The sequence below is a fragment of the Ceratotherium simum genome, chromosome 21, assembly GCF_057802395.1.
Source record: "Ceratotherium simum simum isolate JZ-2026a chromosome 21, ASM5780239v1, whole genome shotgun sequence".
NCBI classification, from domain to species: Eukaryota; Metazoa; Chordata; class Mammalia; order Perissodactyla; family Rhinocerotidae; genus Ceratotherium; species Ceratotherium simum.
The window spans coordinates 50328687-50353783 of record NC_141920.1 but is presented as its reverse complement, the minus strand read 5'-3'; the positions used below and the strand labels follow the sequence as shown (position 1 = coordinate 50353783).

At 49.7% G+C, this 25097-nt stretch overlaps 1 protein-coding gene across 1 annotated transcript in view; it reads left to right on the top strand.

Annotated features, from left to right (window-relative positions):
• The window catches only part of ACSS1 (acyl-CoA synthetase short chain family member 1), a 54098-nt gene extending 29077 nt beyond the window's left edge, over positions 1-25021 (top strand). Inside the window, exons 4-14 of the mRNA XM_004441954.3 lie at positions 5588-5763; positions 6162-6314; positions 9574-9721; positions 10992-11129; positions 15520-15612; positions 16764-16876; positions 17280-17406; positions 18170-18297; positions 18437-18500; positions 22023-22141; positions 23332-25021. Coding sequence (XP_004442011.2) covers positions 5588-5763; positions 6162-6314; positions 9574-9721; positions 10992-11129; positions 15520-15612; positions 16764-16876; positions 17280-17406; positions 18170-18297; positions 18437-18500; positions 22023-22141; positions 23332-23511 — 1439 coding nt within the window. The 3' untranslated portion in view covers positions 23512-25021. The remainder of the gene's footprint in view (positions 1-5587; positions 5764-6161; positions 6315-9573; positions 9722-10991; positions 11130-15519; positions 15613-16763; positions 16877-17279; positions 17407-18169; positions 18298-18436; positions 18501-22022; positions 22142-23331) is intronic.
• The last annotated feature ends 76 nt before the right edge of the window (positions 25022-25097 follow it).

The window sequence follows — 25097 nt, the reverse complement described above, 5'->3', positions numbered from 1 at the left end:
CTCTATGTTTTCTTCTAGGAGTTTTATAGTTTTAGCTGGTACATTTAGGTCTTTGATCCATGAGTTAATTTTTGTATATGGTGTGAGGTAAGGGCCCACCTTCATTATTTGGCCTGTGGATATCAGTAGTACCAGCACCATTTGTTGAAAAGACTGTTCTTTCTCCCATTGAATGGTCTTGGCACCCTTGTCAAAAATAATTTGACCATATAGGCAAGGGCTTATTTCTGAATTCTCTATTCTATTATACTGATCTATACATCTGTTCTTATGCAGTACCAAACTGTTTTGATACTTTAGCTTTCTAGTAAGTTTTGAAATCAGGAAGCTTGAGTCTTCCATCTTTGTTCTCCTTTTGTGAGATTGTTTTGGCTATTCTGGGTCTCTTGGATTTCCGTATGAATTTTAGGATCAGCTTTTCCATTTCTGCAAAAAGGCTGTTGGGATTTTGATAGGGATTGCGTTGAATCTGTAAAACAATTTGGAGAGTATTGCCATATTGACAATATTAAGTCTTCCAATCTATGAACATGAATGTCTTTTCATTTATTTATGTCTGCTTTAATTTTTTTCAGCAGTGTTTTGTAGTTTCCAGTGTACAAGTCTTGCACCTCCTTGGTAAAATTTGTTCCTAAGTATTTTATTCTTTTGAAGCTTTTGTAAATGGAATTGTTTTCTTAATTTTTTTTTTGTGGATTGTTCATTGCTAGTGTATAGAAATACAACTGACTTTTGTGTGTTGATCTTGTATCCTGCAAATTTGTGGAATTTGATAATTAGCTTTAGTAGTTTCTGTGGATTCCTTAGGATTTTCTACATATAAGATCATGTCATCTGTGAACAGAGATAACTTTACTTCTTCCTTTCTAATTTGGATGTCCTTTCTTTTGTTCGTTCTTTCTTTCCTCTGGTTAGAATTTCCATCACAATGTTGAATAGCAGTAGTGAAAATGGGCACCCTTGTCTTGTTCCTGATCATAGTGGGGAAACTTTCAGTCTTTCACTATTGAGTGTGATGTTATCTGTGGGTTTTCATAGATGCTTTTTATCAGAGGAAGTTCTCTTCTTCTTCTTTTTTTTTTTTTTAATGAGGAAGATCAGCCCTGAGCTAACATCCATGCGAATCCTCCTTTTTTCACTGAGGAAGACTGGCCCTCGGCTAACATCCATGCCCATCTTCCTCCACTTTATATGAGATGCCACCACAGCACGGCCTGACAGACAGTGCGTCAGTGCACGCCCGGGATCCGAACCTGGGCCACCAGCAGCGGAGCACACACACTTAACTGCTACACCACGGGGCTGACCCCGGAAGTTCCCTTCTATTCCTAGTTTATTAAGTGGTTTTATCATGAAAGCGTGTTGGATTTTGTTAAATGCTTTTTCTGCATCAGTTGAGATGTGGTTTTCATCCATCATTTTATTAATGTGGTGTATTACATTGATTGATTTTTGTGTGTTGAACCATCCTTGCATTCCAGGAATAAATCCCACTTGGTCATGATGTATAATCCTGTTAATATGCTGCTGGATACAGTTTGTTAGCATTTTGATGGGGATTTTTGCATCAGTGTTCATAAGGGATATTGATCTGTAGTTTTCTTTTCTTTTGATGTGTTTGTCTGACTTTGGTATCAGAGTAATGCTGGCCTCATAGAATGAATTAGAAAGTGTTTCCTCCTCTGCAATTTTTGGGAAGAGTTTGAAAAGGATTGATCTTAATTTCTCTTTAAAAGTTTGGTAGAACTCACTAGTGAAGCCATCTGGTCCTGGACTTTTCTTCATTGGGAGGTTATATTCATTTTTTAAAGACAGTTTTAAAGACAACTGAGACACAGAGATGTTAAGTGACTTGTCCAATGCCACATTATTAGTGACAGAGCCAGGATTTGAATGCAGGCATCCTGCCACAGAGTTCATGGCTTTTAGCATTACACTAGGCTGCCCCTTTCCTCTCTTGCTGATGTGGCTGTAGTTACCAAGTGTTTCTGTGAAGATTCTTTGAAACAAGCAATAGCAGTTGACTCTGGGAATTTAGCATATGGAGATTTAGTAGCTGGATGCTGGGGCAGCTCCCAGAACCACAAACCTCAGGAATCCTAAACAACCAGGCCATCAGACCACAGGGGTCAGGTCAGCTCTCAAGGCCTCTGTAGGGGAACTCCTGTAACTTTTCTGTAGAACTTTGCCATTAAGAGAGTTCTTCCCCAATACCCTTCAGCCTTCATGTCCAGCTATTCAGGTGTCAGGTTCCTGGGGGCAAGACTGTTGGGACAGGATCTGTCTCCTCTTGCCTCAATGAGGGTGCGTTTTGGTTATCTACTGCTGCGTAACAAACTACTCCAAAACTTAGTGCTTAAAACAATAATAAATTTATAATAATAAATATAATGTAATATATAAGTAAATATAATAAAATATAACAATATAAATAATAAAAGAATAAATTTTATTATATTTCATGATTCTGTGGGGAAGGAATCAGATGGGCACAGTGGGAATGGTTTTTTCTATTCTATTTTCTATTCCATGATGTCTGGGATATCAGCTGGGTTGGCTTGAATGGTTGGGGGCTGGCCAGGCATCTCTTTCTCCTCACGTGGCCTCTCCACATGGCTAACTTGGGCTTCCTCACAGCATGGCAACCTCAGATAGTCGGACTTGTTACTTGGTGGCTCATGGCTCCAACAGGAAGGAAGTGGAAATTGCCAGTTGTCTTAAAGGCCAGGCACAGAATACACATAGCATCATTTTCACTACACTGCATTGGTCAAACCAGCCAGGGGCCTTTCCAAATTCAAGGAGAGGGGACCTAGACCCTATTTCTCGATGAGACCCGGTCAAAGAATTTGCAGTTATCTTTAATCTGCCACTGGGAGGGTGGGAGTGTGAACATGGCCACCAGGGGCTCACCATGAGCGGGCAGCCACCTCAGTTAGTATGTACTATTCTAGAGTTCCAGTACTCTAGCCTGGCCTCCAGGCTCTGACCAATTCTCTTCCCTTTATTTTCCCTCTTACTTGAGGCTGTGTGAGGAGTGGAGAGAGACAGAGGGATGGTGGGGATGGTTGGGTCAGAAGAATGGCTCTGAGAGGCATTGTAGGGACAGAATAATGGCCCCCATGAACGTCCATGCTCTAACCCCCCAGCACCTGTGAATATGTTACCTTATGGCAAAAGGGCCTTGCAGATGTGATGGACCTTAAAATCGCCCAATCTAATCACATAAGCCCTTAAAAGTAGAGAACTTCTATGGCTGGAGGCAGAAGACATGTGGCAGAAGGTGAGGTCAGAGAGATTCAAAGTGAGAAGGACTTAACCTGCCACTGCTGGCTTTGAAGGTACAGGAGATCATGAGCCAGGGGATGTAGGTGGCTCTAGAGGCTGAGAATGGTCCCTGGCTGACAGTCAGCAAGTCAGTCCTACAGTCACATGGAACTGAGTTCTGCCAACACCCTGAATAGCCTGGCAGCAGATTCTCCCTGAGAGCCTCCAGATGAGAGCCCAGACCCCTGACACCTTGATTTTGGCCTTGAGACTTTAAGCAAAGACCCCCACTGAGCTCACCTGGACTACAGAACTGCAAGCTAAAAAATGGGTGTTCTAAGCCACTAAGTGTGTGGTAATTAGCTGTGGGAACAATAGAAAACTAATACAGATGCTGATACCTGCTCAAAAACCAGGGAGGTAAAATCAAATCTCTCAGACAAAGCGTCAGGCTGCTCCTGCCTGTGCCCTGATGTTGTGCACTTGCCCTGTATGTGCCGCCACCCTCGGGGAGCCACAGGGTGAGACGTGTGCCCCAAGCACCTCTCAGGGGCCAGGTGTGTGCACAGCTTCCTGCACTTGAGAACTACTCAGGTGGAGAGGCCTCAGACAAATGAGTGCCAGGAGTGAGGCATGTGGCACAGGGGACCAGCGAGGATTCCAGCACCCGGGATGGGCTGGGGCCACTGTGTTCTCCTGGGGGTCCTGACCTGTCTTAGTCTTTCATCCCCTTGAAAAGAGTCCCTTCTACCTGCTGGATCATCTCCCTTCCTCTCTCACAGGGAACTTTCCTGGACCAAATCCATCTCCAGGGATGTAGGCCCAGAAGGTCTCAGACAGGCTCTGCCTGCCTGACTTTGTTTCCCCAGTGTGACGGATTGCCAAGGCCTGAAGAGCAGAGGGTGTGCAGCTGGGGGCCCCTGGTGTGCAGAGCTAGATGACACTGCCCTTGGTGTTCCAGGCAGTCTGGAGTATCTCTCTGACCCCTGATGACCCTCCTGGGTCATCCAACTGCAAAGGCCTGTGCTAGAGAATTCCCAGGTAGCCCTCAAAGCCACATCATCTCTAGGGCTCTTGGGAGGAAGAAAGAGTGTGTGTATGTTGCTGGAAAGCACTTTCAGACTGAAAAGCGGAGGGAGACTGGTGCCTCAGTAGGGCTTCCCCAGAGGCAGACCCTGAGATGAGAGTTCAATTGTAGGCAGTTCATTTGGGAGGTGGTGCTGGGAAGCACTGTGGGCGCTGGGAAGAGGAATCAAACCAGACCAGCTTCCACAGTGGGTGCCTTGAGCTTAGTCCCACAGGGAAACCCTGCAAGATGATGGGACCACATGCATCCGGATGACCTCCCTAAGGGGCAAGGGAGTTGGGATACTTACACCCCAGCTCTTGAGAGTCATCAGTTGAGGGCTGCTGGGGTTGGGGTAATCCCCCAGCACTTCTACCTGTGGCTCCAGAAGAAGCCCTTGGTGCAGAGTGATTAAAGGTCTGAGGGATGTGTGTGGGGCCTTGCCAGTCAGTACTACAACTGAATATTTGTTCCAGGCTCTTCCTTAGGGGCCAGCTGTATAATAACCCACTGCAGCCTTGATCTCTCCAGGTCATCCCAGATTGGGGCACAGTGTGGAGGGTCATTCCTTTGCCTGTGGTCCTGAGGCCCAGTTTGTGTCTGTACCTGATTCCCTGCTCTGGGCCTCGCCATCGGTTAGCAATGGAAGCTTGGGTCTCCCAGCATTGCCCCGGCCCTGGCTGAGCCTAGCTGGGTCGTTGAAGAGCAGGTCTGGAGCCTGGAGGGCCTTCCCCTGAAGATGAGGGTGGGGGCTGGCAGCTCCTGCATCCATGGGGGCTGTGATCTCTGTTCTCTGGGCAGTGAAGGTTCTTGGCCCTGGACAGGGCAAGGACCGCACAGGACATGTTGGGGCTTGGTCTCTGGCTACCCAGTTGTCTTGGTCTCTACATCTTGGTGTTGCTCTGCCACTATGGTGGCTGAGGCTGGGGGCAGTGTAATGGCACCTCACCTGGGAAAGCACCCAGGGCAGGTGGGAGGGAATGGTGGAAGTCTGAAAGAGTTGAGCTTCAAAGTAACATACCTCCAGTCACTTCCTGCTCTTCCTCAGAGCTGGGAAAAGGCCTGGTGCTTGTGCACTGAGCACAGAGATTGCATAGCAGGCAGACCCCTCACTTTTTTGTTGACTCTTTGACTCAAGATTGGACTTTCTCCATCACACTCTTAGGCCTGGAATGTGTGGCTGTCAGTCTGGGCTGTGAGGGTCACAGTGGGGAGGAAACTCACCAGAAATGTCCGTGTTTGTCTCTCTGTTAGCCAAGTGCAAGGTGGTTATCACCTTCAACCAGGGGATCCGGGGAGGACGAGTGGTAGAGCTGAAGAAGATAGTGGATGAAGCTGTGAAGTACTGCCCAACTGTCCAGCACGTCCTGGTGGCTCACAGGACGGAAAACAAGGTCCACATGGGCGACCTGGACATCCCTCTCGAGCAGGTGGGTTTACCTCGCTTTGTGCAGTTTGGGGAGGAGAGGTTATTATTGGGTTAACTGGGTCTGAGTCTTGTGAGATTTTGGTTCTCAGTCCGGGTCCCGCAGAGGTGCTCAGGGTTCTCTGTGGTTTTTGATGGGCTTACATCCTGGTTGGGAAGATGGAATTCAAAGACCACAAACGTACTGAAACACTTAATGTAACAGAAATGATTAGATCCATCCTTTTATTTTGTGTCTTTTTCACATCTGGAATTGAAGTAGGGCAGGCCAGAGAAGGTGAACTCTGAATCTGGTCTGCTGAGTCCTACAGCCGCTGAGGGAGAGGTCTTCTCAGGGAGGCTGAGTGGAGGGGGAGGGGATAACTGCCCTGGATGGGGCTGTTTGTGTCTTCCCCCTTACAGGAAATGGCCAAGGAGGACGCTGTTTGCACCCCAGAGAGCATGGGCAGCGAGGACATGCTCTTCATGCTATACACCTCTGGGAGCACCGGGATGCCCAAGGGACTTGTCCACACCCAGGCAGGCTACCTGCTGTATGCTGCGCTGACACACAGGGTATGGGCCTCTGTGGGGCGGGTGGGTGAGGGTGCATGGTGCCATGGCTCCCTGGCAGGGCTCTGGGCAGGGGGCCAGGTGGGGCTGGATTTAGGGCTAGAACTCCTCCTTCTATAAAATAGTGCCCATGGGTGTGAGGTGCTACTGTTTTCCCATAGCTGTTCACGAGCAGGGCTGCTGTGAGTCGTGGCACTAGCGCCGTGGAGTGGGTGGGCGTGAGGGCCATGTTTCTGTCCTCTTTGGAGGAGTCTGAGTCCCAAACTTGAGTCTCACTGCTGACCTGTAGCCCCCTCGCACCTGTGCCTCTGCTGTCCGTCTGCTTGAGGGCCTGCAGGAGTCGAGCCCTCACCAGGTCTGGCGTGCTCACTGGCAGCTGCGTTCTGATGCTTGGGGCCCCAGGCGCTTTGGCCTTCCTGGGCCCCTTCCTCCATTAAAAAATGTCAGAAATTATATTTTACAACTGCGTTGGTATAAAGATGAAAATATCGCTATTATATATTAAAATGCTTTCTTCCTTTTAAAGATCTTGTTTTTCTGATTTTAAAAGAAAGTAAAACATTTTTGTGGGCCCCTAAAAGTATTGTGGCCTCTAGGTCCTGCTCACTGGGGACAAATTTTAAAAGTAAAATTTTTAAAAATTATAAAAGATCTACTTTTATAAGGAAACTCAAATTTAGCACATGGAAATTGCATTATAGTGGACCACCCTTTAGGGATTATAAAGCAAATGATATAGCACATTTTTTATTCCAGTAAATGCATTTAAAAATCAGAACTCATTTAAATGTGGTTGGGGGGATTGCAGTTTAAGGTGGCATCCCTAGTCGCCTTGGGGAGTGGTGGACACTTTCCACTTGGGGAATGGGATTGGGTTTTGAGATACCGTCTGTGGCCCAGGCCCTCTTTGTTGCAGAAGGCAAAACTCAGCTCCAGCTGGTGCCAGCAGCAAAGGGAACTGACTGGCCGGGTGCTGGGAAAGCCCAGGCCCATCGAAGCGTGGCTCAGACACTCTCTTGGGTGGTGTATCTTCTCCGCCTCAGCCCCCTTCCTCTGTGCCAACCAGGATCCCTACCAGGCTTTGATTCCTCAGTTTGGCTGCCCCAGGGGCTGGAAAGAGCCTCAACAATCCCAGCAAAATCATTGGCGTGGTTGGGGTCTGTGGCCCTATTCTGACCCAGTCACTGTGGCCAGGGGTGAGGGTGGAATGTGCTGATATGCCAGGCTGGGTCACACGGGAGGTGAACCTCTTGGAATGAGCATGGATGAGGAGCGGGTGCTGGGAGGCAGAAACAGCAGGCATGCGCCGGTCCCACTGGTGGCCACTCATGCCCAGCACTAAGGAAGTTGAAAGTGAGGCAGAAAGATGGATGGGCTACAGAACCAGGCTGAGCAGACGAGGTATTACGCTGAACACAAATCTATATTAAAACAGTTGTCCTTTGGCCGCTGGGTGACCTTGAGCATGTCAAAGAGCCTTTCTAGACCTCAGTGTTGTCATCCGGAAAACCCCACCCTTCCTCTCTGGAAAATGTAATCACTGAGACCAAATACAAAGAAAGTCACAGAATGGATCAAATTGTTTCCATCAATTTATGATAAAATTAACATTAGGGAATCAGTAGATGTGGCAAGATTCTTCATTTTTGTAGGTTTTCAGAGGGTTACAAGGACACTGTCCATATGAGCAAAAGAAGTGGGGATCTAGGATGGGGACCACCTTTGAATTTCTCTTCAGTACACTGAGTTTTTTTAAGCCTTAGGAATAGAAACTTTCGGTCTTCTGTAGATAAAAGTGTGTGTGTGTGCACACGTCTCTGTGAACACATGCATATGCGCACATACAGAGGGTATGAGGGCTGTTGGCTTCTTCAGGGATGATGGAGTGTAAGCAGATTTTGGAGGTGGGCAGCGGGGTTAGGACGCCAGCTGCCTGCTGGGCCCTGTGGAGAACGGCTGGCCCCAGGCACCTGCTCTCCATCCAAGAACTGCAGGGAGAGAAATCGCCAGCCCCGGGAAAGACCTGGCAATCTGGGTCCGAGTTGTATTAAAAATTCTTTCTGTTTCTGAATGCTGTGGGGCTTTGGGATGTGGGTGTCCTGCCTTACCAGTGCAGGGAAAGTGCCGTCTTCCTTGAAAGAATCCTCTCTCTACCTTGGGGACATGGCCATCTAGAGACCACCACTGTGCCATCTGGCAACTCCTGGAGAATCTCTGTGCTTGTGTCTGGCAGCAGAAGATTGGGGCCACTCATCCAAAGAATTTTTTAAAAATCTGTTTATTGCAAAATAGAACACAGATACAGAAAACCACCCAAATCAAATGTGTGGCTTAATGAGTTATTATAAGGAAAACCCTACTTCAGTTAGGAAATGGAATGTTGCCAGCCTCACAGAAGCCCCTCCATGGCCCCTCCAACCACAGCCCCACCCCCACTCCTGGCTTTTAGAGCCTCACTGCCTTGTGTTTTCCTTTTTCTGTCACCCAAACGTGTATCCTTGGATACCGTAGTTTACTCTTGTCTACTGACATTTTTTGGATATGTTAAAAGGGGGTCTTTTAAGCCCTTTTTTTAACCTATAGGCTTCCCCCCATCCCCTCCATTTCCTTAAACTTTGTGTTTTGTAGCGCCCAGCTGTCTGCCCCTCTGTCCTCTGTGTTTCCTGCAAAGGGGCAGTTGGATCCAGAGAAGGGGTCAAGCTCAGGTTGGACCCTTTGGCAAGAACGCAGGAAAGAAGCCTCCTCTCAGATTCTTAGAAGCTGATCTTGCTTGAGGCATTTCTTGGTCTTTCTAGCTTTTATTTTTTGTAGTTTTTAAGAGATTTTAAAAATTGTGGCATAATGCAGAAATATGCTCATATTTTAAACATACAACTAGATGAAGTTTCACCTGTGGGTACTTGTGTGGCCACCAACCATATCAGGATATGGGGTATTTCCAGCTTCTGAAGGCCCTGGTGTGCCCCTCACAGGCAGTCCCCCAGCAGGCTGGCACTAGCGAAGCCCCTGGCACACAAATCGGCTTTGTCTGGTTGGGGCTCATGCCATATACACTCTCGACTGCGAGAGTCAGCCTGTTGTTGCGTGTATCTGTAACTCATGTTTTCACTGCTGAGGTTGCAGGAAGCCACCGCGGTGCACTTACTCATCCTGCTCTCAGTGGCGATTGAGCGTCTGCGTCTCGCAATTATAGATCACTCTTAGTGACACGTGGGAACGTGGGGCAACAGGCTCCTGATGGCCTCTCCTCCTGTTTCTGCAGCTTGTGTTTGATTACCGGCCAGGCGACATCTTTGGCTGTGTGGCCGACATCGGCTGGATCACAGGACACAGCTACGTAGTGTACGGGCCCCTCTGCAATGGAGCGACCAGCGTCCTTTTTGAGAGCACCCCGGTTTACCCTGATGCTGGTGAGGACTGGGGACCCAAACAGGGTCCCCAGGAGGGAGCGTGAGGAAGGACGAAGGTTCATAGGAGGGTAGAGTGGAGGCCTGTGCTCTGACCTGGCTGTGGTTCTTGTGGTCCCGTGGCATAGCTGCTGGGTCTTGCACCCTGCCAAGTGGGCTGAAGCCAGGTGCGCAATAGAAGGGGGTCCAATTTGGTGCTGGAAGCCATCTCAGAACCACCCACTCCAGTGTTTCCGTCTCTCTAATGTAGCTGCCTGCCTTCGGCTGTCTCCTCAGCACTGTCCCTCTCACTTCCCTGGCCACCTGACCAGATCCAGCCCTTCCTCAAAGCCCAGGCCAGCTGCCAGCCTCCCCAGGTCTCCCCAGATGGAGGGGGCTTTCCTTGGCCCTGCCACCTGTGCTTTCAGGGCCATTCTGTCAGAAAACGTGTGTGGCCTGGAGCCATCTCCATGAATTGAGATCGCTTCAAGGACGTGGCCATGTCTTGCTCACCTTGGCATCTTCCTCCCATGCAGCACAGTGTCCCCAAGTATTTGTTTTAATGTAATTGAATAGTGGTGGCTCTGCCAGAAGGCTCTTGCCCAAGCATCCCACAGCGCTGCCAGTTATGACCATGGAGCTTGTCACCTCGCCTTGCTCCTCTCCAGCCTCCCGAGAGGACTGCACCCTAGGAAGAATGTATAGGAGGCATAGCTAGGGGATTAAGAGCCATGTCTTAGGTGTGATCTTAGGCACGTCACTTCAGCCACTCAGAGCTCAGCTTCCCATGTGTAGAAGGGATGGTGGTGAGTTGTGGGGTTTATGGGAAATCAGGTGTGTGCTAGGCAGTTGCCCTGCTCCCTGGGGTCATGCAGTGGTGGCCGCCGCTGTCCAGTCACCACTTTAGAGACCATTTAAGTGTGACTGAATAAAAGTTCTATGTTAAGGCCACACAGGTTATTTTTAAGATCACAGTACTAGCCCTTTGAACTGATTTCTCGCTATATCATGTGGGATACACCATGTGGATGCAGCCGTCTGGAGCCAGGTGAAGGCTGTTTCCAAATGGGCCAGCCACAGATGGGGTGTGCTGGGAGATGACTGCCACAGGGAATCCTGTCCCAGAGGGCTCCTGCCCCTTTCAGTGATGGAAGTTGAATCCTGGTTTATGAACACATGCAGTTGTTTGCATGTATCCAGCACAGAGCATCTGCTGACTGCTCTCTAAATAGGTTTAAAATAGATAATGTCTGGTGAGCTCTCAGACTGACAGGGAATTTGGGCCTTTTTATAGGTCGGTATTGGGAGACAGTACAGAGGTTAAAGATCAATCAGTTCTACGGTGCCCCAACGGCTGTCCGGCTGTTGCTGAAGTACGGCGATGCCTGGGTGCGGAAGTACGACCGCTCCTCCCTGCGGACCCTGGGGTCAGGTGAGCAGCCTGCTCTGCCACAGGAGAGGGTGTGCATGCCATGTCAGAGCAATGCAGGCTTCAGAAAGTTTTAATCATGAAAACTCTGTCTCTCGTGATTCCAACAATGCCAGATGCATTGAGTAGAAAGCAGAGGTCCCTCCTGTAAGGCCCTCCCCAGAGCCCACAGTGTTAACCGTCTGGGGCACAATATTCCAGACATTTTCTGTGCCTGAGTTCTGTGCTTCGTCTTTATTATGAGTCCTTACCAACTCCTTAAGGAGCCCTATTCCTTAGTGGCTGCCCAGGATTGCGCTGCAGTAGTCAGTTGTAGTTCACTGTGCACTCCCCTGTGGCTGGGTGTCGATATGCCCAAGTACTGTCATAAATGTCATTCTGCCCTTGTGTGCTGCCCTTACTGTAGACATTTCCACCAGAAAGACGCAAGATCAAAGGTTATCTCCATTTGTAATTTTGATAGCTGCCACCAAGTCACATGATGATAGGGTAACGTGGGGTTAGTTCAGACAGTACCAGGAGGTGGAAGGTACCCAGGCCTGTTCTCTCTCCTTTCCCCTGCTGTGTTTAATTTCTGCCCCTACACGTGTTGTCATGTGTGGTCAGTAGGGAGAACAGGGTGGGGAGGCTCCTTGGGTGAATACATGGTTCTGCTTGGTGTTTTTTCACGGAGGAAGCATGTGGGGCAGGTAGCACTGGGGATGTGTCTTTCTGCCAAACACGTCCAGGGAAAAGGGAGGTCGGTGACAGTGTGCGTGCGTTCCTTGGTGATGTGGGCATGCAGCGCTGGTACAGGTCCTAGAGCCTGGTTCGCTCTGCTCCCCTTGCCTGCAGTGCCCTGCTGCCGCCTCCCTGCCTCTCAGGATTCCGACTGTCCCTCAGGGCCTTCTCTGTGCCTCTCCTCCCTGTGGATTTCCTTGGTTGCTCTGGCCTCGGGCTCTCCGACGAGCCTGTGCTCCAGTCACAGATATCTGTTCTCGTGCTGACCATCTTGCTGGGTGGGCAGCTCCCAGTCACAGCTGTCCTCGGTACCCCTGTGCCCACACACAGGGAAAGGCAGAGGGTCAGGTGAGGGTTGACTGCTCATTGTGAAGCTGAGCATCTGACCCAGGAGCAGGAGGCCCAGATGCTGTCCTGAGGGCTCCAAACAGAGACTCTGGCTTCTGGAGGACAGTGCTGCCTCCCTATCCAGGACAGGCCTGGGCCCCTGCCGGAAAGACACATTTTCCTGCTCCCAGCTCCTCCCTACTCAGGGCCTGCCTTGTGGTTTAGGTTAGTTTGTGTCTGGATGGCTGAGAATTTTCCAGGTGGGGTCAGCAGAAAGAGTGTTGGGCTCCTTTCTAGATGGTGGTGAGTCTAAGATGCCTCTCTTGGCATGTTGGAGCTTGGAGGGTGAGGCCTGTGTGTTCCTGACTGGGAGCCCATGTAGTTGGAGAGGACCTGCCCTCCACAGCACAGGGGACCCGTGATGTGCCCCTGCCCTCTGGGCCAGGCAGCGCTTGGGGATTGAGAAAAGTGGAGGGGTGGCCAGGGCCACAGAAACTTGCTCAGATCCTGCAGGTATCATCTGCAAGCCACTTGAGTGGGCCTAGGGAGTGAGGTAGGGACAGGGGTGAAAGGTGAGGTCTGATTTTCCAGGTGCACTCACAGGATTCGGTCACTAAGGAAGACTCACGAAGACCCAAATGACAAGGCACACGCTCTGAGCACGTCAGAAGGAGGTGCTCTGTGGCTGCATTAGAGTGGGGTGCATGCCCCAGCTGAAAGTTCTCAGCCAGGGGTCCCCCGAGGCCCGGTGCAGGCTCCTGTGGTCCTCGCTCCTAAGGGCTGTGGCCACATACACTTTCTCTCTTGGGTCAGGCACCACCACCATGTGCATGGAACACCTCTGCACCAGGGAGCCCACACAGAGGCTCAGCTGGGCTCTGTGTATTTTGCTGGTCTTGTGGGCATATTCCTGCCGTGTAATCAGCACCAACAGCAGAGCCCTGCATGGGTTTCCCTGAGACCAGATTATTGATAAACAGTGCTGACACGCAGGTTAAAAGCACCTGGCGACTCCTCAGCTGGGGCACAGAGCAGCGCTGTGGCCCAGGGTGCTTCATGCCTCGGCCAGAGTCAGCAAGGTGCTGGTCTCCTCTTTCGGTGCCACAGCTCAGGCCCATTCGAGGCAGCTGGATTAGCCCTCACAGCACACCAGGCTTTGGGCATGTTGACTTCATTTAATTTTCTCAGTCAGAAGAATCTAGCTTACTCAAGAGTTTTACCCCGAGTTGTATTTCTTAAAAAAAAATTTTAAAAACTTTCCATTTCACAAGTAACACATAGACATATTCTTGTTGTGAAAAGAAAAAATTGGAACGTGGAAATGAAAGCTGATGTCCTCTGTGAGCAGTGCTCCAGGGGGCCCTGTTGCTTGTGCACCTTCCGGTGTCTTCTTTGCAGTTAAATTCCTGTGCAAAAGACACAGCTTGGTTCTGAGACGATTTCTTTAACATGAACATCATCACACTGTGCTATTATCCTGTACTGTTTATTTATTTACTTTTGGTGAGGAAGATTAGCCCTGAGCTAACATCTGTTGCCAATCCTCCTCTTTTTGCTGAGGAAGACTGGCCCTGGGCTAACACCTGTGCCCAGCTTCCTCTAGTTTATATGTGGGATGCCTGCCACAGCACGGCTTGATAAGCAGTGCGTAGATCCACTGCCAGGATCCGAACCTGCGAACCCCGGGCTGCCAAAGTAGAGAACTTAACCACTACGCCACCGGGCCAGCCCCTGTAATGTGGATTTTAACTTAACAGTATGCAAAGTTCTCCACATGGTTCTGCCCGGTTGTTTGAAAACTTGCTCATACCCTCCTGTGGGGATTGCTGTGGTCCATGCAGTCACATCCCTGTGGTTGGATATTAGGGCTGTTGGCAGTTTCCCAGCCTATCAACCAGTGCTGCAGTGGCATCTTTTTGCCTCCTTGGGGGTGTATGTGAATGCAGGGGCGAGACACACAACACCCAGCTGCCCTACCAGGACAGGCCTTGGTTAGCTGCTGCATTGTAGGTGGTCCTGAGCAAGAGGCAACCAGTATTACACCATTTTAGCAAAAGTATATCTCAACTGGTGCATTCTGGCTGAATGGGTGTTTCATTAGGGTAGTGTCTTAGCCGTTCTGGCTGCTATAACACAACACCACAGACTGGGTGGCTTATAAACAACTGGAACTTATTTCTCACAGCTGTAGAGGCTGGGAAGTCCAAGATCAAGGCGCCAGCATGGTTGAGTTCTGGTGAGGGCCTCCTCTTGGTTCACAGATAGGGCCTTCTTACTGTGTCCTCACATGGTGGAAGGGGCGAGAGAGCCTTTGTGATCTCTTTTATAAGAACACTAATCCCATTCCTGAGGGCTCCACTCTCATGACCTAATTGTCTCTCAGAGGTCCCACCTCCTAATACCATCATCTTTGAGGGTTAGGATTTCAACATATGAATTTGGGGGAGAGACAAACATTCAGATCATAGCATGTAGACACTGAGAAGAAGTCAGGCTACAGAGTCAGAGGCCATAAGCACTTCTGTGTATATGTATATACAAATATATAACCACCACCCAGATCAAGCCATGGAAATTCCCAGTCCCCAGAAGGCTCCTATACCCACTCCCCGTCAGTAACCCATAACCTTGACCACTGTTTGACTGCTCTCACCATGGATTCATCTTCTTGTTCCTGAACTTCATATACATGGGCTTGTACGGCATGTGCCTCTCTCATGCCTTCTGCCCATGCTGGGCCGTGACTCTAAGGTGCATCTCTATTGGCTGTGGCAGCGGTTTGCTCATTTTCATGCTGTATGGTATTCCACTGCATGAAGGAACTGCCATTTATTTCTCCATTCTACTCTTGATAGACAGTTTTAGTTTTTGGCTGCTGTGAACATCTTTGTTCATGTCTACTTTTGGTGGAAACATGCACTTATTTCTGTGGGATATACGCCAGGAGTAACATTTTTGAGTAATAGGATAAACATATCTTTCGAGTCCATCCCAAACAGTTGTCTAAAGTAGTTGTATCGGGTATATACACTTTTAAATATTAAGACATCCAAATTGCTCCCCAAAATTTCTGTACCAAATTATGCTCCCACTGTGTATGTGAGATTCTGTTTCCTCCACATTCTTGTCAACTTTTTCATTTTTGATCCTCTAATGATGAAAGTACCTCATAGTAATTTGTATTTCTTTGATGGCCATAACACCACGGATCTCATGGCTTTTTCAAGGCTTCTTTTATGTCCTTCGGGAAAATTATAGAGCTGTTTTCCCCTTAAAAATCTATTCCTTTTGGTTTCCAGTTTATTGAGGTTTAGAAATATCTTTTTTCTCTCGTGTGTGGTTTCAGTGGGAGAGCCAATCAACCTCGAGGCCTGGGAGTGGCTCCACAATGTGGTGGGGGACAGCAGATGTACGCTGGTGGACACCTGGTGGCAGACAGGTGAGAGCGTCCCTGAGGAGGAGGGGTCAGGGCACGCCTGGAGAAGCGGCTGCGGGGCTGGCTCCGTGGGACCTCATGTGACAGCTGTGCTCTCATGTTAGTGAACTGAGACGGTGCAGCTAAGCGCCCACTCCAGAGGATCAAGTGTGAGGCTATGCAATCCAACTGCCCCTCAGCGTATGTGATTGCTGAAAACCTAGTGTCTGGAGCGAGAAAGCTCAGAGGTGTAAGACTTGGGATGTGTCATGACTGCTCTGAGCCCCGGTTTCCTTGTTTGTAAAAAGGGAGTGCTCACTTACAGGCCCTGGCTGAGGATGGAATGAGATGATGCAACTAATGCATCTTGCCCCAGGCCTGATGTGTAGTTGGTGCTGAGCTAAATGTCCACCTTCCTTGTAGGGCTGCTTTGTGAACACAGGCACATTGGATGAGCATGGAGTCTGCTGTTTAGGAGACCATGAGTCTTATTTAAATTTTAGTGGGAAAGGAATTTTTTTTGTGCCATTTTCTTTTGATTTGCCCCCTCTTCTCTTGGGTTTCTGACTGGATGTTTGGGGCAAGAGACCACCACTGATGTAGTAAATGTAGCTCTCTGAGGTCTCATCCTTCAAGAAGCCAGAAAGTGAGACATTCCGTATAGCTCAGTTGTCATCCATTCGGGAAGGCACGGGACAGAGATCCTCGACAGCTGAGTCTTATGAGGCATTTCCATGCAGGCTGATAGAGGGAAGTGTTTGGTCTGTGGGGAATGGGTACTGGCCCAGAAGCAATTCTTTTCTTCCATCTTCCTGTGCAAGTAGGTGGGCTCTGCCCTTTTCCACCGAAGGAAGGCTCGACAGGCAGGGACCTTGGATGAGGGGAAGCCAGCAGCCACCCTGCTGGGGAGCACTGCAGCTCCTGGGACTGAACCCCCCACCTCAGGCCCCACCCTCATTTCCACAGTGGAGGGGACCAGAACCCAAGTCTGGTTTTGCCTCAGACAAAGGTCCTTATGTCCCTGCCTGTTTCCTTGCCCCACACAGGGGCAGTTCCACCCACCTCCCACTCTGGGAGAGCACCTGTGTGTCCATCACGGCCCTGCTGACAGCATGGTCTGGATAAATGTGTCACTAGTCCCTAGGCCCACCTGGCGTTTCTTCCCCTTCCTGCAGAAACGGGTGGCATCTGCATAGCGCCACGGCCCTCAGAAGAAGGAGCAGAAATCCTCCCCGGCATGGCAATGAGGCCCTTTTTTGGCATCATCCCGGTTCTCATGGATGAGCAGGTGAGTGAGGGCCTCGCAGAGGCATCTCCCTCCTCCGCGTGTGCCCTTCCGAGCTACTGTGCTCCTTTCCACTCTCCTGGCCTCCTCTGCCCCCTCCCATGTCGTGCGTGCCCAGGGTCTGGAGGGGTGGAAGGGCAGGCGTCCTCACGCAGCAGTCACTGTGCAGTCTCCTCTCAGAGACACAGTGGATAAAACTGCCATGTGGGCGAGCTCAGGGTCCTCCTCAGAAGCCCTCGGGGGGCGGGTTCCTTGCAGAGGAGAAAGCTCTGGGCAGTTCCTTTTGGGGCACGCTCGTCATTTTTCTGCCTCTGGCCAAGCAGTTAGGAGAAGATGCTGACTGCCAGTTTTCGATTCTCGGTCTGCCCGTTCTCTCACACATCTCACACGTCTCCCGGGTCTGCAGGGGAACGTCGTGGAGGGCGGCGATGTCTCAGGGGCTCTGTGCCTCTCCCAGGCCTGGCCGGGCATGGCCAGGACCATCTACGGAGACCACCAGAGATTCCTGGACACCTACTTCAAGGCTTATCCAGGTGAGCCAGCTGCAGTGGTATCAGGTCACGCCTTTTTGCACCCTGCTGGAATAACGGCCTCAGAGAAACGTCTGAGGTCATGGTGATCGTGAGTGTAGGGCAGCCTCGCGTGAGAATAGGCTCTTTGGAGGATGAGTTTGACTCCTGCCCCCTCCCCTTTACCTCTGTGACTTTCCTTGTCTCTGCAATGGGAACAGTCCCACCTCAGGGAGCTCCCTGGGGTCAGTGGGAGTGCTCGCACAGCCCTTAGCACCTGGCCTGCCGGGGTGTGCACTCCTCAGGCTATTAGGAAAGAAGAGGGAGGAAACCACCTTGGAGGACTGTCGTCATGGCTGCGAGTTTTCTTCTGGTTTACTTCTGATTTTTCCCCCAGTTTGCTTTTGTGTCATTGGGTTGTAAATTCATTTACAGTGTGCCTGCTGGAACCAATCATCTCAAGCTTGTAAATGAGACTCACTTTTTGGGAAGCTCAAGCATGTCCCTTGTATATCTTCTGCTCCCCAGACATATGCAGTCTTGAGTCCTCATATTCTGCTGTCTCCAAGCCATCTGCCCTTTCACTAGCACACAGCCAGACAGCACCAACTAGAGGGGTGGCAAGGAGGGCCAGCAGGCAGGAAATCAGCAGGGCACGGGCTTCAGAGCTCTCTTCTGTAGAGTGAGGTCAGGACGTGGGTCCTGTTGCATCTCTCATGGAACAATGGGAGCCCTGCTGGCTCCTAGTTCAAAGGTACTGGTGCTGAATTCCCTTGCTGTGGTGCAGGCTACTACTTTACTGGAGATGGGGCTCACCGAACCGAGGGCGGCTATTACCAGATCACAGGGCGGATGGACGATGTCATCAACATCAGTGGCCACCGGCTGGGCACCGCGGAGATCGAGGATGCGATGGTGAGCACAGGCTAGGCCTTCTCCTTTGCTCCTGTGCCTCCACAAGGCTGTACTGGCCTCAGATTGGAGTGGTAATTTGCATGCTGACTCAGGTGTCTCACCTCCCACGTATTTTGCCTTGTCGTTGTGTTATGCACAGGCTAACCACCCCGCAGTGCCAGAGACCGCTGTCATTGGCTACCCCCACGACATCAAAGGAGAAGGTGAGCCTCCACATAAGGAACTCCTCCAATTCCTGGTCTTACACCCTTCAAGGCACCTCTGTAAAAATAACAGACTCCAGAGGATGGACAGGTGGTAGGGTGTTTCTACGGGTCAAGCTGTTGGTTTTCTTCTCTTTCCAGTGGAGGTTTTGGGCGGGAAGGCTGAACAGCACACGTTAGACTAGGGCCAGATTTCTGAAATGCCCTAGCTCTGCTGTCCTTTAAGGACACTCATCCCCAAGCAGCCGTGACCTGTTTGGCCCCCAGCTGAGCTTGAGGTGCCTCTGGTGGCCCTGTTACAGAGGACCTATAATGAAATGCCCTGCCCTGCTCTCAGTGTCTCCTTGCACGTGTTCGGTCACAGCACCTGGTGCCAACTCTGCGGCCGTCACACTGCCAGCAGATTGGAGTATGCCCTGGAGCAGCTCTTTTGCTGCTCTGGGACTCTTTTTGGAGGAATTTGACCTGTGGTTCCCACGGCACAGCGACACGCCAGGGGAACGCAGAATGAGTGAGCAGAATAGTCTTTACTGAGGACATACTGTTCCAAAGCCTGCTGGTTTCTAAGCGGGTGGGTCCGGGAAGGGGCAGGATCACCTGAGTGTTATAATGCCAGGTGCACAGTGGCCACACTGGCCTGGCTGGTGTGACCCAGACACTCGCTGACCCTATGCTGCACTGCTGGGCAGACTGACCTCTAACGCCCAGCCGAATGGCCTGGGATTGCATGCTCTCCTTCCTGCTGTCAGGGACATCCTGTGTCAAAGTGTGTCCCAAATGTCACTTGGCTTCCTGCCACATTTGTGTGGCATTATTTGTGTTCCATTATTTACTCATTTTCTCTAAATTGACCCACTGTAAAATTTAACATTTAAGTGCTTTAAAAAAAGCATTTTCAGTTGCCATGAGAAGGATGTGCCCATGAGGGGGTTGTCCATTTGTTAACGGGAGACTGGGATGTGTGGGAGAGCTGTTAGAGATTGGAAGGGGCCAGAGATGGGAACAGGTCCTCACGTGGGACTCTTAGAGGCCTTGGGCCACTTCATGCTCACATCAGCAGCTCTTAGCACCTCTTCCCTGCATCCTAAGCAACTCTAGTATTGCCAGGTCTTAATGTCTGCCAGGCTGGTGGGGGAGAATTTGTATATCATGGGTATGATGATATGCATTTTCCTGATTTCTAACAAACTTGAGCATCTATCCATTTTAATACAAGAGCAACCCATTAACAGTTCTTGGTGAGCTCTGAAGCCCTCTGCAAAGGCTGTCGTGTATTTATTTGTCCCCACTCTGTTTGTTTGCACTTGATTTGACCGATGTGCTGTGCCTCTGCCATTGGCCTGTCTCAGCAGTCCCTGAGCTCAGCCTTGTGCACCTCCTCCTGGTTCTCAGCCGGCTCCTCCTCCCATGTCGAGGCTTTCCTGACGCATCTCTGCTCTCAGAACTCAACAATCCAGGCCCACTTCCAGTCTCATCTCATTAGAGATACAAGTGACTGGCAGGGAAGGGCACCAATTAGAGATGAGGGGGAAACACGGCAGGGCAGCATGTCCATTGTGACCCCAGTAGGGTTTAAAAGGTGGTTGTATATGCCTAGAAATTAAGTTTAAAATTTGGGTCTGGGGATAGCAGCCAGCAGCCCTGAGAACCTGCTCAGTGTGGGCCCCGTGCAGGCGCTGTCGCCATTCAATCCTGACATGCAGCCGTGAGGCAGGTACTGTCAGCTCCCCAGCTTACAAGCAGAAAACTTCAGCACAGAGTGGTTAAGTGGCTTGCCCAAGGTCACACAGCTAGCAAGTGGCAGAGCCAGGATTTGGAGCCAGAGCAGTCCCTCCTAACCATTATACCACACTGCCTCTCAGGGGAGGGATGAAAGGAGAGAGGCAGGGAGGGGAGGTGCAGTTTTATTTTATATACTTCTACAGTGTTTTAACTTTTGGTAATATGTGTTGCTTTGGTGGTTTTTACACTTTAATTAAATTTGGTTAGACCCACGGCAGACCTCTCGGTTGGCCTTCCCAGCCAGCTCAGGTGTTGGCTTTGCCCCCTTCCTCTGAGCCTCTGTGTATGGACCTAGACTGCCTGGCATCTCAACTCCTAAGATGAAAAAATGCAGCTCTTTCCCTCAAAGATCTCACAACCTAGTGGAGTGGGCACTCCACTAGGGGGGACCAACAACCATTTACACACAGCAAGTGCCACAGCTCAATTCATGGACAGAGTCAGAAAAGGTAGCTGAACACAGAGTGTAAGGCAGTTGAACTGGGACTTGAGGGATGAATAGGAGTTTGCCAGGTAGAAATGGGGGGGCCTTCAGGCAAAGGCTCTAGGTCTTTACAGACTGTAGCTTATTCAGGAAACAGGCATCTACTGATGCAGTTAGGCAGCACTTGTTGAGCACCTACTCTGTTCCAGGCACAGTTCTGGATGCTGGGGACATAGCAGTGAGTGAAACAGACAAAAGTCCCTGCTCCGTAGAGCTGACATGCTGGAGGGTCAGGAAGCAGAGGGGAGAGACAGTCAATCAACCATAACATGATCAGTGAGGACACTACCAGCGTGTTAGGTGATATGTGCCAGGGGAGAATTAGATGGGGTGGAACTGACGCAGGAACAAACAGGCTAGTGAACAACAGGAGGGCTGTAGAGATGGAAACTTCATGTGTGAGGGAGGACACTGCAGGTCAGTGGGGAAGGGACAGACTGTCCAAAATGGTGCTGGGACAAGTGACTGCTCATATGGAGAAGAAAATGAAATCAGATCCCTATGTCACACCACATAACGAGATTATCCCAGGTGGATGAAAAAGAAATGTATTTAGAGACCTGTGGGAGCCAGGTCTGTAAATTAACAGCCAGCCAGCCTGTAAATCCTTTCTGGAACATGGTAGGATATCAACAAACAAAACACAGTGTCTGTGCTAAAACAGGGGTCAGCCAGCACTGCCCTCAGAGCCCCTGCTGTGATAGAACTGTCCTTCTCTGCCCTCCAGTACAGCAGCCACTAGCTACACGTGGCTCATGCAACTGAGGAATGGCATTTTTAACTCAACTTAAATTTAAATGGCCACTGTGGCCAGTGCTTACCATGTTGGACACGTGCCCACAAGGTTAGTGCCACGTGCCATGTCCCCATGCACTGTCTCATGGGAGCTCTTAGTAAGTCTCCCATCAGCCCACATTCTGGGCTATTTCACAGGTTCGGGGACAGTTAGAGAGGTTAAGTCCCACGTCCAAGGTCACATGCACAGCTGGTCAAGACCATAGGTGCAGTGCCAAGCTCTTGACCACACATGCTCGCCCACCTGGGATATTCAGAGGAGCTGTTAGAATCGCTTCCGGTTTGATGAAAACGATAATGCATCTTTAGGGCTGCCACTAAAGAAACCAGCTGGTACAAGGGCACCAACATCTGGTGCCCAACAAGGGCACCATTTGGATTTAGAGTGATTTGTGTACAGCACTCTGCCTCAGAAGGTAGTTTGGAGTCTGACATGTCCCAAACCTTGGCTTTCCTTCCAGCCGCATTTGCCTTCATCGTGTTGAGAGACAATGCAGGTGACTCTGACGTGGTAGTGAATGAGCTCCGGTTAGCAGTGGCTACCAAGATTGCCAAGTATGCCGTGCCTGATGAGATCCTGGTGAGTGGAACTTCCACCTCAGGTGCGACTGTCCTGCTTGTTTTTAGCCTCCTTTTTCGATTCCCACAATTAACAAGTAACTGTGATCCCTTCCATAAACAGCAAGACTGACATTAGCTGTTTGGTTTTCTGGGTGGTAGGTGAGGATCGTGGGTTGCTGCATCCTCAGAGAGACAGGGAGTGGGGCAGAGTGACAGCAGCAGTTTACACAACTCACCTGTTTAGGGGATAGTGTTGGGCAAGATGAGATGCTCTCTTTGGTACATGGAGGCTAGTTACAGGACAGGAAGAAAAGTAGAGATTTTAAATAGAGAAACATGTGGGAAGTCCCAGAGTTCTCCAGCCCATGTGGCTTCTGAACACATTTCCTGGTGCCGGTGAGGGAGATACCGCCAGACCCCTATCTGAGGGAGTCTGTGTTGCAGTCAGTTCTGGGGAAGAATTGGGCCACCTTTTTAGCCCTGTTAGTTAGCTCTTTACTCCTTTCTTTGTTAACATTTCCCTCATAGTGTTCTTTGGTTTGGAGATAGTCCTCAGAGGCAGGAGGGGCCCCACCTTCACCTCTTGTCATACAAAGTCAGACTGTCGGCCTGATGACCAGAGTTTCAGGGAGACCTGAACTCCCCTTAGGTCACTATTAAAGACCCCAAACACAGCTCAATGTATTTCCATTGCCACTGAATGGGCTGTGGTTGTTTGAAAAGGTTAAATGCTAAATTTTCAAACACTAAGCAAGACAACCTTTTTCTTGTTAAGTAGCTCTCACCTCTTATGTGAGACAAAACTAACTATGGCCCAGGCCACGGTGTGGAGATGAGGTGCCAGGGCCTGTGCTTGGTTTTGTTGCTGCCTGGGAGCCCTCACTACTATAGCTGAGGAGAGAAACAGATGGATCAGCAGGGAGGGAAACCCACGTATGGGTAGACCCTGCCTGGTGGAGGGCTTCAGCATGACCCATGGTTGATTCTTTCAGTTTGGTAAGAGCTTTAGGTCCAAATTGTAGGAGGATAAAACTAGAGACCCTGGGCCCCCACCATTCTCTGGGGCGGGATCCTATATGGGACATTCATTATTGATTCCCCAGGGAGGGGGTCATCCCAGGGCAGAGCCCTTCTTATCTCAATGCAGTCTGACGCTGGCTGGGAGTCTGGGCCACCCCAGACTCTACTGCTGTACCCTTTCCTTGCCAGGTAGTAAAACGTCTTCCAAAAACTCGGTCTGGAAAAGTAATGCGGCGGCTTCTGAAGAAGATAATCACAGGCGGTGCTCAGGATCTGGGGGACATCACCACCCTGGAGGACCCCAGTGTCATCAGAGAAATACTGAGTGCCTACCAGAAGTACAAAGACAAGAGGGCTGCTGCTCATTGATGGGCTCTTTGACCAAGCCCCAGTGCCCAAGCCCCAACTGTCCTAGAACAGAGCTCTTAAGCTGGCTTATTCCTAGACATCCCAGAAGCAGTCCTCCCCCAGCACGTAATCCACACTGTCCCTAAGGTGAAGTCTGTGCTAAAATTCCTTCCTTCCTTCTGTTGGAGAACCCATGAAGAGGTACCATCAGACATGGTTAGTATTTGTTCCACTGTCCTGAACTTGGTTTCGTCGAATGAAAAGTCATTGTCAGCCGTTTCTGTGTCCTCTCCAGACAATACAGGAAGAAGAAACACCTGGTAAAGTGAGCCTGCTCAGATGACTGAGAATTAGAGGCAACCATGTTTTCCCAAATGTTTCTAGATACAAAAGGCAGAGGTTTTATTTTTATACTTTTATATTTTTGAATAATAACGTACACACACACAAGTAATGAGTGGCTTTACTTGTACACATTCTTTTTAACATTTAGAAATATGAAAATCACCTTTTTTGCCTCTGCTCATGGGGAGATGTGGAGAGGATCAGAAGTTGCACTTTTAATTATTGTTTGGCATATTTGGAAGTCTGAATTGGAAATATTTGTACCTCTGTCTAAACACAGCTATCTTGAGAACTTTCAAGCCTGCAGCATCCTTTTTTGGTGTACATTTCTCTTTGCCTTGGTTTGTGTATATTGAAACTAACTCCTAAAAGTGATGGCATGAATCTGCCCACCTCTTAGTTCTCATGCTACTCCAGTTGTGTGCTCTGTTTCTCAAGCTGTGATCTGGAAAGACTCCCCTCCCCACCTTGGATGCCTCTTGGTAAGAGGTCAACATGCTCCAAACATGTGGAGTCGTTCAGGGAAGCCAATGAAAACTCAGGTGACTTGTTAGAGCACTAATTTGGCTAGAACTGGGTCCCTTTAAACTCTGCCTGTCCTTCATTCTGTGGTTGGGGTGGTAAGAACCACTGAGACTTGGAGCTCTGAATCAAGTCTCTCTCTCTCTTTTTAAGGTGCCTTAAGTACTCTGAACATTAGCAAGATGATGTGATCATTAGGTTACAAAGTGCTTATTTATTAGACAAGTATACAAGGATGGATGGCATGGAGCACAGGTGAAGGTAGCCTGCTGAGCTGGGTCCTTGAGGACAGAGAAAGATTGTCTTTATCTTTATGCTACAGTATATGGTGCCTTGCAGCTGTGTAGGTGTTCAAGGGGTGGCTGGGGTACTGAACACCTACTGTGGACGGTAGCTGTGCTGGCCTCTCAGCGAGTAGGTGAGTACGCCCATGACACCCAACGGGGTGGCCCTGCTGAAGCACGCAGATACACTGAGTGATCATCTGTTACAGCACTGAGTAACAGAGAACCATGCACCTGGACCTGTCACGTCTGTGCTGGACCTGGAGGACTGTAGTTATGGCACTATTTATGAAATGACTTAGATATAAACTCGGACAGTGACCAGAGCCTCAGAATAATCTGCAGGGAAGTTCAAATAAAGCTTTATTTTGTTCATTCTCTTCTGTGTGTGGGGATGTTTTTGATCAAATAATGCCATTCTTTGTTGCTGAATATAATCCTAAGGAGAAAACTGGA